This window comes from Crocodylus porosus, unplaced genomic scaffold (assembly GCF_001723895.1).
Source record: "Crocodylus porosus isolate Cpor-Errol unplaced genomic scaffold, CroPor_comp1, whole genome shotgun sequence".
Taxonomy (NCBI): Eukaryota; Metazoa; Chordata; order Crocodylia; family Crocodylidae; genus Crocodylus; species Crocodylus porosus.
In genome coordinates this window covers 168,968,681-168,982,685 of record NW_017728906.1, presented here as the reverse complement: position 1 = coordinate 168,982,685, position 14,005 = coordinate 168,968,681, and the positions used below count along the sequence as shown (strand labels likewise).

Sequence of the window (14,005 nt, the reverse complement as noted above, 5' to 3'; positions counted from 1 at the left end):
TGCCCTCCCCACCCCCTGCCGCTCCATCCCACACCACCACCAGCTCCCAGGAACTGGGTGGGGATGTGGGGAGGGGAGGTTGAACGGCCACTGACACCCACCCAGGGGCATGCAACATGCCTCCCCGCCCTGCCTCCCCTCCCCCTCTCCCTGCTGCCTCCCCCTCTCTGCCGGCTGTTGTCAAGGCTAAGCAGCAGCACCAGCAGCAGCAGCAGCAGAGGCAGGGAGCAGCATGATGGCAACGAAGGGATGCTGCCACCGGAAATCCCCACTTTCCCTTCCGGCTCCCCTCCCTCCCTTCCTCCCCACCGCGTCCCCCCTCCCTGCTGGCTGTTATTAGGGGGGGATGGCACAGTGGTGGCTCCCTCTGTCCATAACGCTGTGGGCCCTGACAGCCAATCAGCGTGCATCCTCTCAGGGGTGCATGCGCAGTTGGCCCGGAGCATTACGGACAGACAGACAGACAAAGGCTTTTATTACATCAGAATGCCCTTCCTGGTCTCAAAATATACTCTCCCATTATTATACTGATATATAGTTTAATAGGATGAATACCTACTAATATGAAAAATAACCCAACATTTTATAACTGTATTTAGATTGCTATGTAGAGCTTACTTATTTCAGTGCACACCAGTGACTGGAAGAAAGGACTACCACTTGGAATGGAAAAACAATCTTACAAATAAGTCTCACAATAAAAAATAATAAACAGATCAACAGGAAAAGAGATGCCCACAGTTAAGTGCAAGAATGCACTATGTTTCATTAGCAAATTATTCAGATATTTTTGCTTTATACAATCAAGATGACATTGCCCATTAAAAAGGAAGTGTCAGTAGTGTTTTGTGCAAAGCAAAAACACTCAGTTATTGATCTATAATTCATATTTCCCATGAATACACAGTACAAGAAAAACTACATAAAAATTTCATGTTTTGAATATTATATACCTTATTTAGATTTATAAAGCCACTACACTACATATACACCCTATGCTCTCAGTACACATGACAATTTAAATCACAGATCAGTCTCAGGAGTTAAGAGTGATGATAAAAAAAGGAATGCAATTCCTCCAGTCTTCAACCTACACTCTCTTTAAAAATGTGAAGGAAAATATGGACACTGACAGTATCCAGAAACCAAAAAAAAAGATTAAAAATTTCAGGCTCTGATAAAACATGGATGGGTGAAGGCTACTCAGAGGGCAAGGACTGTACTCACTTAACACCCTGCCAGCATCTTATATGCTTGATCAATGTTTAAAATTTACAACTCAAATATTAACATTAGGAACAGTTTATAAAAAGAGTTATATATAATACCTGTTATATGATAAACTGAATTAAATCCTATTCCAAATCTTCCAACTTTCAATGGATCATCCTTTTTCCTACTTCTTGCTATTTCCTGTATGCCATGCCAGTCCTCAGGTGTGAAAACCGCATTGTTGTATGCATAAAGTGCTGGACCTTAAAATAAAAATCATAAGCAAATATAAGGCAATACAAAGGAAGTACACACTGGTATAACATGTTCATGAAACAATCTTAATAAAATCGACATAATATTTTTGAAACATACATGCGCAGGCAATTTAATGAGGAAGCTGTTATTCAAGCTGACAGTTCAAATATGACAGAAAATTTCAAAGACCTGAAGAGGAATATCTGTGAAGTTAAAAGAAATATTTTCTTCTTCCCATCTTCAAAGACATATCCATCACCTTGTTTTACTGTATTACTTTAGATTTCACAAACATTTTATCAAGTACCACACTGTTTTGGATAACAGACTAGAGAGTTACAGGGAAACTCTACTGCAACCTTTTTGCAGGTTTTTTTGCTTACTGAAATTAAAAAAACCTGAAAGAGCAATTAATTTGGGTCAAGCCAAAATTAAAAACGTTTTGCTTTTTTCACCAAAAATCAAAAACCAAAAATATTTTTATTCAGCTTGAGCAAAATATTCATTAAACCTCATATAAAATATTTTGTTTCGATTTGGGGGGACCTTTTGATTAAATACAGGTACATTTAAAAACTGAATCTTGTTTCAAAAGAAAAAAAATCCACTTTGACTTTTTTCCAAGTTTTCATATTTTTAATTATTTTTTTCTGTTTTTGGCTGAAACAATTCAATAAGTTTGATATGAATTCCCCAATAATTTCACACAGATAAAACCTGCATTTTTTTGGCCAATAAGATAGCTGCCTTTTAGCTACTACTGACTACTTTCTGCCATTCAAGATTATATCCAGAAAATCCTTTACAGAAGTAACATATAAACATCCTCTGTAGCCCTTGTGGAGTGTTTTTAGCCACAGAGGTACTTATACTCTGATGAAAGAATAACAACATTCAATAAATTTCCTATTTCAGGACAAAAGTGTCTTTCTCCTTTTGTCCATGGGCCAAAAAAAACAACCTTAGGTTTTCTAAATAGTTTAGTCCTGTCCATATAATAGGTCCCTTTTCACATGTAAGGACTGTGAACAGGATTCTTCTGCATAGTATTGTGATAGATCAAAATCTGAAACCATCTTGGACAGAACGAAAGGATTTCTAACATAAATACTGTACAACCATAATGTTTGTGTCATCTTAAGCACTTGAACTTGTTATAGAAACTGCTGTCATATGAAACTTCAACAAGATTGCAATGCAAATGTTAACATTAAAATATTGTCTTCCTAGCTATTATACAACATTCTAATGACACTGTATGGAAATGCCATTCCCTTTAAAAATGTATTTATTTTAGATTAGAACCTTACCTAGATTTATTGAAGATCTTAGAATTTTTAAAAAGCCCTTTTGACATCCAAGGTCTGAAAGCCAGGTTTCCCCCCTTTTAAAAAGCATACCTGGAAATTAACAGGAAAGGCAGGCACCAGCAACCTAGAGCATGAGGAATAATTATCTAGACCAGTGGTCTCCAAACTTTTTTGATCACACCCCCCCATCAGTAAAAAAAATTTTTGAGCATGCACCGCCAATATATGTATATTTATTTATTTATAAATTATATACATGTACTACTGTACTAATACGTTATGTACATTATAAAACATACACAAAAATAGAAATTAAAAAAGGATGAGATAAAGATGAAATAAAATAAATATAAATAGAAGTTCTACTATTTTCTTCCCGCACTCCAGTGGATCGTCTTGCGCACCCCCTGGGGTGCGCATCCCCCACTTTTGAGACCACTGATCTAGACCATGAAGCCTGGATAGCTGCAGCAGAGTGCTTCTGCAGCACCAGCAAGGATTCACATGTGTGGTGATTGTGGCTGGGTTGGAAATGCTAGCCCATGGAATGAACAGCATTATTTCAGCCACTTCTAAAGGTTGATGACTCCTTATCTAAGGTAACTGAGGCAGTTACTGAGAGAATCAGTGGGGGAAGGAAGCGAGGCAGTTCTTCACAGCAGGGAGCTGTCTGCCTGGCCCAGCAGCATGAGGCATACACTGCTGGAGGGGCCTGCAATCACTGCTTGTGCTCTGGCCCTAGTAGGACAGAGGCAGCTGGCACCCCCCTGTGGCATGGCTGGGGGGGGGCGGGGTGCAGGGGACTGTGGATCAGGAGGAGGGGCACTGGCATGGCCCAGGGGGCAGGGAGCTGTGGCACCTGGGGGGAGGGGCACCAGCAGGCTGTGGTTTGGGAGTGAGGGTCACCAGCAGGGCTCAGAGGGTGGGGCAGAGGACTGTGGGTTGGGCACTGGCAGGTCTAGGGGGGTGTGGGTTGGGACAAGGCATCAATCTGAACAAAAGGGTCCCTGTATGAAAAAGATTGCGAACCACTGATCTAAAAGACAAAAATAAACTATTTCTAAATTTAAAGTACTATGTACCCATCTTTTCACTTGCATCAAGCTTCTCAAACTCTGCCCTTTACCAAGATGACAATCATTCAAACTCTTCCACAGTCCTTATTTACTTAAAGTGCCCTCCCTTCACCATACCCAGCCCACAAAAAAACACTGTCTAATTCCAGTTGGACTACTTATCAAAGAAACAAAAAACCCAATAAATTCCTAAACTAACAGTCAGAAAGATATCACTGCTAAGTGTCAGAGTTTATTCTCAGTAGTTGCCCCCCAATTCTGAAACTCCCTCCTTCTTGAAAGCTGCCAGACCCCAAATCTGAACATCTTTCAGAAGCACTACAAGACCCTCCTATTTAGGCAGGAACTTAGTAAACAAAGCTACGGAACAATATTGTTTAGAGTTTCTGTTTTATGCTTTGTTCGTGTTCTAGGAGCAATTTTCTGTTTTGTAAGTTACTCCTATTTAGGCCACCCTGAGCCTCTGTTGGGCAGCTTAAAAATTGAGTAAGGAAGAAAGACATGGCGCAAACACAAAACTGGTTTATACTATGTGTGTATATATCGTATAAACCAGTTTTGTGTTCATGCCATGTCTTTCTTCCTTACTCAATATACAGATACATATACATACACATATACACATAGATACACACTATAGTTTATCAAATAAGTACTTAAAAATGAAATCATCAGTTTCTCTAGGAAAAAAATTACAAATTCTTTAAAGGTTACTTTCCTTTGTGGAGGCAACTACTCACATTTCTTAGATTTCATTAAGCAAGCTCCAATATTCAATCTAGTACTTCCCATGCTGGATTACTAGGAAAGTACCAATATTACCACTTCAGCACCATGGGATCTCTCCTGGATGACTTTTATTCAAAAATTCCCATTAAACCTACTTAATTTGCAAGCTCTAGAAAAATAATGACCTGAGATGCTAAGATTATAGATCCTTACCAAGCTTTTTTCTCTTTTTGTACACACAGGCTGTTACTGGCCCACAATTCCCTGATTTGTACACAATAAATATATTTGAATATTTGTCTCAAAGACAAACTCCATGATGAGTGTATAAATTTAACTGGCTTCCCAAAGAGTACAGATAGCAGACCACGGAGCCAGTGAAGCTCATACACATATATTAGAGAATAAAACCCATCATTATCTAAAATGAGGTACTTACCCTGGTATGGTGCCATGTCCTTTGACCAGAGAGATTCTGTTCCATATTGAGTTTCATCATATAAAAACCGAACCTCTGTGGCACCAGCATCTTCTGCATTTTGAATCAGTTCCTGACAATAAAATAAACACCAATGATACTATGCCCATTTCAGTCATGGTTTCCACACTTGAAAGCAGAAAATATATTATAAGTAACTGTTTAAAAGTGTAACCATTTCAAATTATTTTCAACAAGCTATTTTCTACTATGTGCTTAAATGAAAGGATGAATTTCTGCAGTAAACATTATTTACCTAAACTATCAGAAACCAGATAAACATGGTAGGCAGAAGTAATGAAATGTACACTGATGGATAATCATAGCTATAGGGCTAAGTTCCTCCTATAAGTCACAAAATGGGGTGAAGCAATATTAGATTTAACAAAAAAAAAAAAAAATAATAAACTTTCCAAATGATAACACAACTATGCAGAAGTACGCCAACTAACTTCTGTATTAGTCAAATACTAAAATTCATAAAAACAACATACTTTTAGTTGGTCTAATAAAAGACATCAGATCTACCCAAAGAACCAGTCAGTCAGTAATACAGAAGTCCTCGACATCAGGAAACCTGACTTTAACAAGCTAAGGAGGCTTGTCAGTGAGGCCCTAAAGGGCCACAGCCCAAAGGAGAGGGGAGTTCAGGATGAGTGGTTGTTCCTCAAGGGAGCAATCCTGGATGCACAAACAAAGTCCATCCCGTCTCGAAGTAAAGACAGCAAAAGGGCACAGCAGCCCCCTTGGCTCTGCAGGGAATTGGCAGATGTCCTGCATCTTAAAAGGAAGACCTACAAAGGATGGAGGACTAGAACCACCACCAAGGAGGAATACTCTGCTCCGGTCCAGACCTGAAAAGCAAACCAGGAAAGCCAAGGCTGCGATGGAACTCCAGCTGGCTACAAATATCAAGGACAATAAAAAGTCCTTTTTAGATATGTAGGGAGCCAGAGGAAAAAGCAAGGGAAACACTGGACCCCTGCTAAGCCAGATGGGGCAACTGACAACCGATGCCCACGAAAAAGCAAATTTGCTAAGTGGGTACTTTGCGTCTGTTTTTCACCAGTCCCATGGGACACCCTGCCCACTGTGGGTCAGGGAGGCTGGGTAAGGGAGACTCTTTGCCCTCTGTTGAAGCTGACCTCATGAAGGAACCCCTTGACAGGCTGGCACCTTCAAGTCAGCTGGCCCGGACAGGTTACACCCAAGGGTACTCAAGGAGCTGGCAAGCATCATAGCTCAGCCCCTGGCACAGAACTTTGAGAAGTCCTGGTGCTCTGGTGAAGTGCCCGGAGATTGGAAGAGGGCCTATGTCGTGCCTATCTTCAAGAAAGTGAGGAAAGTAGATCCAGCAATGTACAGGCCCATCAGCCTGACCTCTATCCTGGGGAAGGTCTTGAAAAAGATTATCAAAGAGGCCATCCTTAACAGACTAGCTGAAGGCAATATCCTGAGGGATACCCAGCATGGGTTTGTTGTGGGTAGGGCTGTGGGAGGGCCAGATGGGCAGCACATGGACCAAACCCCATGTAATCAAGCTGTAGGGTGTGAGAAGCCCAGTGAGGGGCTAGAGCAGAATTAGCCCTCTGTTCCATGAATCAGCTGGCCACTACCCAGGTGAGGGTCATGGGAGAGGCCCAAAAGACTGCATGTCACCACCTGAGGTGTGACTCAGATAATCCTGATGGCCTATGGGACCACTCAAGGGAGCAGGGCAGAGTGAAGGGGGCACAGTATTGTGCAGTGGGCAATTGACCCTGTGAGAGAAGGTGGAGTGCAAGAGGCCCCAGTGAGAGGGAGGCAGTTTGAATGTCTGAGTGAGACCTGCCTATGGACTAAGCTGGCCTGGCTTTAGGCCTGGAGCACAGGACATACTGGATACCATCTGTGAGGCATGGGCCATGGTGTAGGGGCGGTACAGAGCCATGGATAGCACCCCCTGGCATCAGGGCATAGAATGGGCAGCCTCCCGCATTATACCACCAGTTATGTGAACAGCAAAACCATGGCAGGCGAGACTGGGGACTGCCCCATAGACAGGTGGGCAGGCCGACTTTAGACTTGGCCCTGAGCTTGCCCCCCGTCTCAGATCCTTTATCAAATAATAAAACATTGAACTTCAAATCACTTGCTCACATGAAGTTCATTGCATTTACCTTCTGGTTTCATTAATCACTGGAGAACCATTATTAGACAGAATAAACAATTTAAAAAACCCTGATTTCTCTATAAAATGCATAGTACAAATAAAAGAACCAAATAATTTGTGACGAGCAAGAAGATGTGCCATACACTAATAAAAAATGAGCAGCTGCAACTCACCACACTGTTCACAAAAATGAAAGAAACACTGGCAGGGCTAGGGGGGTGTGGTTTGGGACAAGGCATCAATCTGAACAAAAGGGTCCCTGTATGCAAAAAGATTGCGAACTTATTTACATACAACTAAAAGAAAATTCCTACGTCATTAAAATAAGTAAATACAACTTATTTTATACCTTAAGAATTTGTCCTCCTTCTGGATATCTTCTTAAAATATCTTTAAGAAAATCAACAAGTGGTGGAGTTGTTTGCCCAAAACGACCTAAAAGTATTTTAAAAAGCCAGGTGTTATTTAACTGCTGAATGTATTTTTTGTTTTATGTTGCTTGTTATTTTTTTTAATTCACTTAATGATTGCTAGGTACTATAAGAAGCTCCCACCCCACAATAAACTACAGATATGCTTCATGCTTAATCCTTTTATACAAAATTCTGATACTTTGTGCTTGCTCAAGGACTGACCGTTTAGCTTGAAATATTCCAGCTGAAAATGAAAAAGACTGACAAAGAGATATTTTGTAGCCCCAGCAACCTAAAGTCCAAAAGAAACCAGTGGTCAGAGCACTGAGAAATGCCTACAATACACTGCAGGGCCAACATAAAATATTCCTTTTGGAACCAAAAGCTTTACAACACCAAATTTGAGGCGCTTTAGTGGGAAACAACACTTAAGAGCAGGTATCCATTACAATTAATATCATCACAGAACTGATGTGATATTCTCACTGAAGCTCACTCAACAAAGCAAGGGCAGTCACTGTAAGAGTGCAAAGTAATAATCAAACCTAGGCTTAGGTAACTCTAGAAAGCTCTGCATTAGAAAATCCTCTCAATCCTCTTAGTTAGTAGAGAGATCTAACTCAAACACCAACTCTATTGTCACAGTCATGGTATAGCATACAAAAAGAGAAAAATAGCAGTCTGCCCAGTGGTCTCAAGACCCTGAAGCTTCATCAGTGAAAAGTCAATACCTTGCATTCAACAGAAAAATGGATGAGAAACCTGCATATATCATGGAGCTTGGCTGTCATGCACTGTTGCCATGTAACACCAGAAGCATCACTGCACTTTGCAGTGTATCTGAATTGATGTAAATCACAGCCCCACATTGTCACAAATCATATTACTGGTTTTGAACTAAGGCATGGATCACAGAGATGCGGGCCACATGCAAAGAAAGCTGTCAAAACCTTATGGCCAGATGCATATCATAAAAATAATTATAGACACTGATATCATATGATCATCTCAGAAGAGCTGAAGATCCAACACCAACTCCAGGTGGCACCATAAAATCACCACTGTCAAGCCTTAAATCAAAAAAAATATTCTCACCATACTTTCCCCAGCATCAATTTTATTTTAAATTGAGCTTTGATCACCTGTTTCTCATACACATCAAAAATCTACACAAGATACTAGGCCAGGCATCTAATAGCGCTGGTAAGTTCACATGCAAGAAAAAAAACCACATACCATTAGCTTCCTCAAGTCAGATCTACACAGTAAACACACCTCTACAGGCAAGACCTTCAGGCATGCTGCACTGCTCCAGGAAGGCTGTCCCCGAAACCAGAAGCAATGTAGCAGCCAATGTGGGGAAAGCTCATTAGATCTGGGGCTGACCAACTAGCCCTGCTGACTGACAGTGCCAATTAGTCCATCCCAAGGTCCTTACGGAGAGATAGAGGCACTGCTTCTAGGTTAGAAAGCAGCCGGCTCAGAGCACTGCTGCTTGCTTGAGGGCATAACCATCAGGGATCATAAACTTACTACTGCAGACAAGGCTCAAAAGTCCTAGAGGATGCAGCTCTTCATTAACTCTCCTGATGACCCCATAATACACATTGAACAACAGGGTAAAAAAGCTCCAGAACTCCACAACTGTGTCCTCAGGTTCATAAAGACATCAAGCTGATCCCCATTCTTCTGCCATGAGGACAAAGACACTGGTTTAAGTAGTCATGGTCACACCACTATTAGCCATTCTTCTTTTTATGGTTTCATACCCATTCACGTGCTTCACCATGGCACTGTAGTACCACATGCCATACCCAACTTTTCACACCATCCAAAATCAAAAGCACACCAAATCCTCCTACAAATCTGACTCCAAAAGAGAAAAGTCTAATACACATCTTGACACAAAAATGCAAATACTGATGAGACAGTCAGGAACCAGTACAGGAATGAAAGAGAGAGAGAGATGAGGAAAAAATAAATCAACCTCTCCCCAGTGAATGTAAGCCAAGTCCCTACCACATGTATCAGTCTATGGGGTGCACATGGTGGTAGTGGGACTGGGAAGTGACTCATTAAAGAGGCATTCACTTCTCCACCTATTTTAAGTCCTGGCTAAAGCTGTTCTTTAATCTCCAAGAGGAAAGAACAGTACCACAGAAGAACAATTTTATAGACTCTCCCCAGAATCTACTGGCAAGTGAAGAACTTATCACTGATGTAATTAACATAAACATCCAATCTGTCTGTCACTAGATCAACCAATAAACCAATCTGTGCCAAAAAATGCTGTTTGTAACAAGATATGTAGATGAAAAAGGCTGTTCTATTTGAAGTGTTCAAAAAATCTAGTACTCCATCTTCCTGCTAGTTTTAATATTATGACTTTGTCATGCAATAAATACATTTCATGCTTTAGCAGTACCATATAGTTAAAATTATTTTGAAATAAGATTCTTTTAATTGTAGCAACTAAGTCAATATTGCAAACTTGAATTAAAACTTCCTGAATGTGACTTCAAGGCATCATAATGACTTTTATACTTACAATTTTGCAGTAAGTAAACAAAACTAGTGAGAAGGAAAAGAAAAGCATTTCCACGAGTAGTCTAGCAGTTATATTTTATGTATTGTATACATTTCATACTTCAATACATATTGTCCCATGTAAAATACATTATTCCAATAGCATAATTTATATTTGCAGATCTTTGAGTTGCTTCATTTGGGACAAAGCATCTTTCTTGACTACTGAGCAAAGTGAGTTTGACAGGTCTCACAAAGCACTGCTAATATATCTGTGGCTAGACTTTCAAAATAATTTAAGATCAGATTTAGTGATTTTACTATACACACCATTCCAAATGTCTGCTTCTACTGAACCTCAGATTCTCTTGGAATACAATCCCAGAAATTAGAAACTGAGGGAATACTTCTTTACTTGCACACCACAAAAATGACGATTATTCACATTCAAATGTTTCAGAAAAATTAATCAAAATATTTCCCAATCTTTAAAATATAAGAAAAGAAATAATTATTCTGTATACCTCCTCCTTTTAAGCCTTTTGACTGAAGCATTAGAAAAATATGATTTTGCACATTCTGAAGGTCCCCAACCTTGATACAATCAGATAACTGAAAGAGAAAAAGGAAACATTGTGATGATGCACATTCTCCTGTATTATCACCATATAACAGCTTTTCTCAAGTCATTTTTTAAAGTTAAGTAATGTTTAGATATTTAAACCTAGAGACTAGGTCTAAAAGCTTCTCAAACTCTTCTAGTATCAAACCTAAGTATACCAATTCTGACCATTTCAATTGTGCACAATATAGCTAAGACATTTTTCAGAGAATAATCTTTTTGGTTACCAACTGTGCAAAATTATTCTCTTCGGTACATGGACATAACAATTTGACAGCAATGGGAGCTATGGTCATACACATTTTCTATTTTTCTCCTAGTTCTCCAGTTCTGATTCTAATAATTTGTCTGAATAATGTCCAGTACATCTTACTCTAAAAATGCAGATAACATATATTTTACATACCCACTTTTACATGGTGGTCTATCTAACATACCTCATAGAACACATACTTGATATCTGTAACAGGACCAGTAAACGACTGTGAACCAATAATGACTGAAATGTAAGATGCTTCTATGAAATGTTTTAAAGCCCTAAAGGCTTAAGGAATCATTGTGATTATAGACTGCTCTTTCAATTAGATTCAGAAAGTACCTACTAAGTACCATACAAGAAACAAATTATTAACAAAATAATTAGCACGCTTAGGAATAGGTTTACAAAGAAATTAGATATATTTGAGATGTATGCCTTATAAGCTCTATAAAAAAAATACATGTTGTGTATTTCATTTCAAGTTGATATGAAATAAGCAATACTGCAATGGAGCAATTAATGAGACTATAATAACTGTATGAAAAAGTACATCTTGCAGCAAAAAGCAAATCATAGTAAAATACCTGAAAAATGTGGTAATTTGTATCCAGGTTTTGCACAGGCAAACTTCTGAACTCATGTACGGTTAGGGCCTAACTGTCACTAGAAAATCACTTTCTACTATTAGAATTTGATTGGAATTAGGTTTCATTTGTAATCAATTCTAGAATGTCCCTGATATTCCAGAAGCCTGGAAGAGTGCTAATATTAGGTCAATATTTGAAAAAGACAAGAAGGAAGATACGGCAGATGGCTTTTAGGTATCTTTGGTAAGTTAACTGCAAACAGAAGGACCTGATGGCCTGAGAAGCCCCTTCCAATCCTACATACTTCCTAAGCCGTCTGTGCCTTTACACAGTTAATAGCGGTAGGAGGGTAATTGTAATAGGCTTTTGAAAGGTATCCATGACTTAGTACTATATAACACTGATTTAAAAAAAAAATCAGCACTGTGTAGCATCAATACAGCACATATTACATGGATTAAGGATTGCGTAACTGACATTTTAGGATGTGGTGACTGAGATGATTACAACAGAGTAATAGGCCCTAGATTTTTCCCCACAGTAAATCTACTTTGTCCCCAATTTTCAAATACTCAAGCACATGACCAACATTTTATCCAATATATTTCTATTAAATTCAGAAACACCATTCACATGCAAAAGTGGGTGCAGCCTATTTTTGGTTGGCTACTGTAACAAGTTATGAAACCTTCAGCTTGACTGGATTATTGTGTTGCTTACCATTTGTACATATTGTCAACAAATACATCCAATTGGAGAGGATCCTGATAAGAATTTCCCTACACACACTTCAAGAACATGCAAAAACATTTGACGATCTGGCTCCAAGTTCCCTTTATGGCTCATGGCATTGGTTTTGGATTCTCAAGACATAGAAAAGCCCAGGGAGAGAGAATCTCCCCTCTGAAGGAAACAGACAAAGTCAAGGTAAGGTGAATCCAAACATGAGAGGATTAGATACCTGGTGCAAGACAGTCTGAAACCTTTTGGTTTTTATTGTACCCCAGCACACTGTAGCCCAGGACCAAGTGTAGAAATGAAAAAAAACATGATTCACCTCAGAGAAGTAGAAGCTTCAAAAACCTCACCCCGAAGGGCTGCAGCTCAAGAAACCATAGGTAAACCTCACCCTATGACTGATCACCACAACTACCCCCACAAACTTATTTCAACTATATTATCTACCACCTACAAATACAGCAAACTATAATTTTAAAAGAGGTTTGCAGCACAGCATTCTCTCTCTACAGTGCGTGCAAGAGTAGGACAATCTGGCCAAAAAAAACTAGAATTGGAAAGGTTGCGAAGTTAAGAACTGCACTGACCGAGAAGAAAAGAACTCTGTTTTTATTCTCAAATTACTTTAGTTTCATATTCAAGCATCTTTCAATGACTAAGGATTTCCAACCAAGAGAGACAGTTCAATGCCAGTCAGTGCTGCTCATAGTCCTGCTGAATTTCAGAGGGTGGCATGCGGACACCTCATTCCTGTGGGTATACCACAAAACAGAAGGGGAGGAGGCCTGAGGGTAAACTCAAGTGATCTGGACAAGAAAATAAACGGTGGTATACTGGAGTAGCTTGTCTCCAGCTAGAAGATTCAAGGATTCCCTCTGTCCAAACAGAAAGTCTTAAAAAAACCTATAAACATGCAAGTCAGTCTGTTGAACTGTCTTCTTCATAGAGAAATGATAAAAACTGGAAGCACTGAACAGGAAGTGAGGGAAATCCATAACTATTTCATTGGCAAATGACAATAAAGGGGTAGAAACACACAGCTCAGAGGCCTGGGGCGGAATCACTTTTTTTTTCACTTTTAAGCTTGGGCTGCAGCTGTTGAGCTACAATAAAGCACCAAAAGACATGGGTGGATATAGGATTTTGAAAAGGGGGTTAGAGTTAAGAGTGGTACCTCCTCACAGCTCACGCAACACACATTTGTCTCTAGTTAAAGAGAAACTAGATGCTCTACTAATACGCTAGGCAGTTAGCCCTACATTATTTCCCATATTTACTTGATTCTAAGATGAGATCCCCCCCTCTACCACCATTTAACATAGGGGGAAGCCCCTCAGCTTAGAATCCAGTACAAGGGTATTGTGGAGGGATGAGGGGCAGGGGCTCCAGCCCCTACCCAGGGTCGGGGCACTAGCTGCAGCTGCTGCCTGTACCACCCCCATGGCTGCCTCTGCACCCTGCCATCTCCTCCCTGCAGCCTCTTCTTCTCCTGTCCCCCTGCAATGCAGCCTCTGCTCCCCTTTCTGACCCCCTCCTGCCCCCGTTACCTTTGCTCCATGCCACCAGGCTCAGTGCATGCTGCATCCTGGGGCACTGAGTACAGCCCCCGCCCTGTAGCAGTGGTGCACAGCCCACATGGTTGCTA

The 14,005-nt window shown here is 40.2% G+C and overlaps 1 protein-coding gene across 1 annotated transcript in view; it reads right to left on the bottom strand.

Annotated features, from left to right (window-relative positions):
* SACS (sacsin molecular chaperone) overlaps positions 1-11,075 on the bottom strand; it is a 38,549-nt gene extending 27,474 nt beyond the window's left edge. Inside the window, exons 1-4 of the mRNA XM_019530177.1 lie at positions 10,679-11,075; positions 7,565-7,650; positions 5,025-5,136; positions 1,329-1,475 (exon numbers count right to left, since the gene is read on the bottom strand). Of these exons, the coding sequence (XP_019385722.1) occupies positions 1,329-1,475; positions 5,025-5,136; positions 7,565-7,650; positions 10,679-10,709 (376 nt within the window). The 5' untranslated portion in view covers positions 10,710-11,075. The remainder of the gene's footprint in view (positions 1-1,328; positions 1,476-5,024; positions 5,137-7,564; positions 7,651-10,678) is intronic.
* Positions 11,076-14,005: the final 2,930 nt, after the last annotated feature.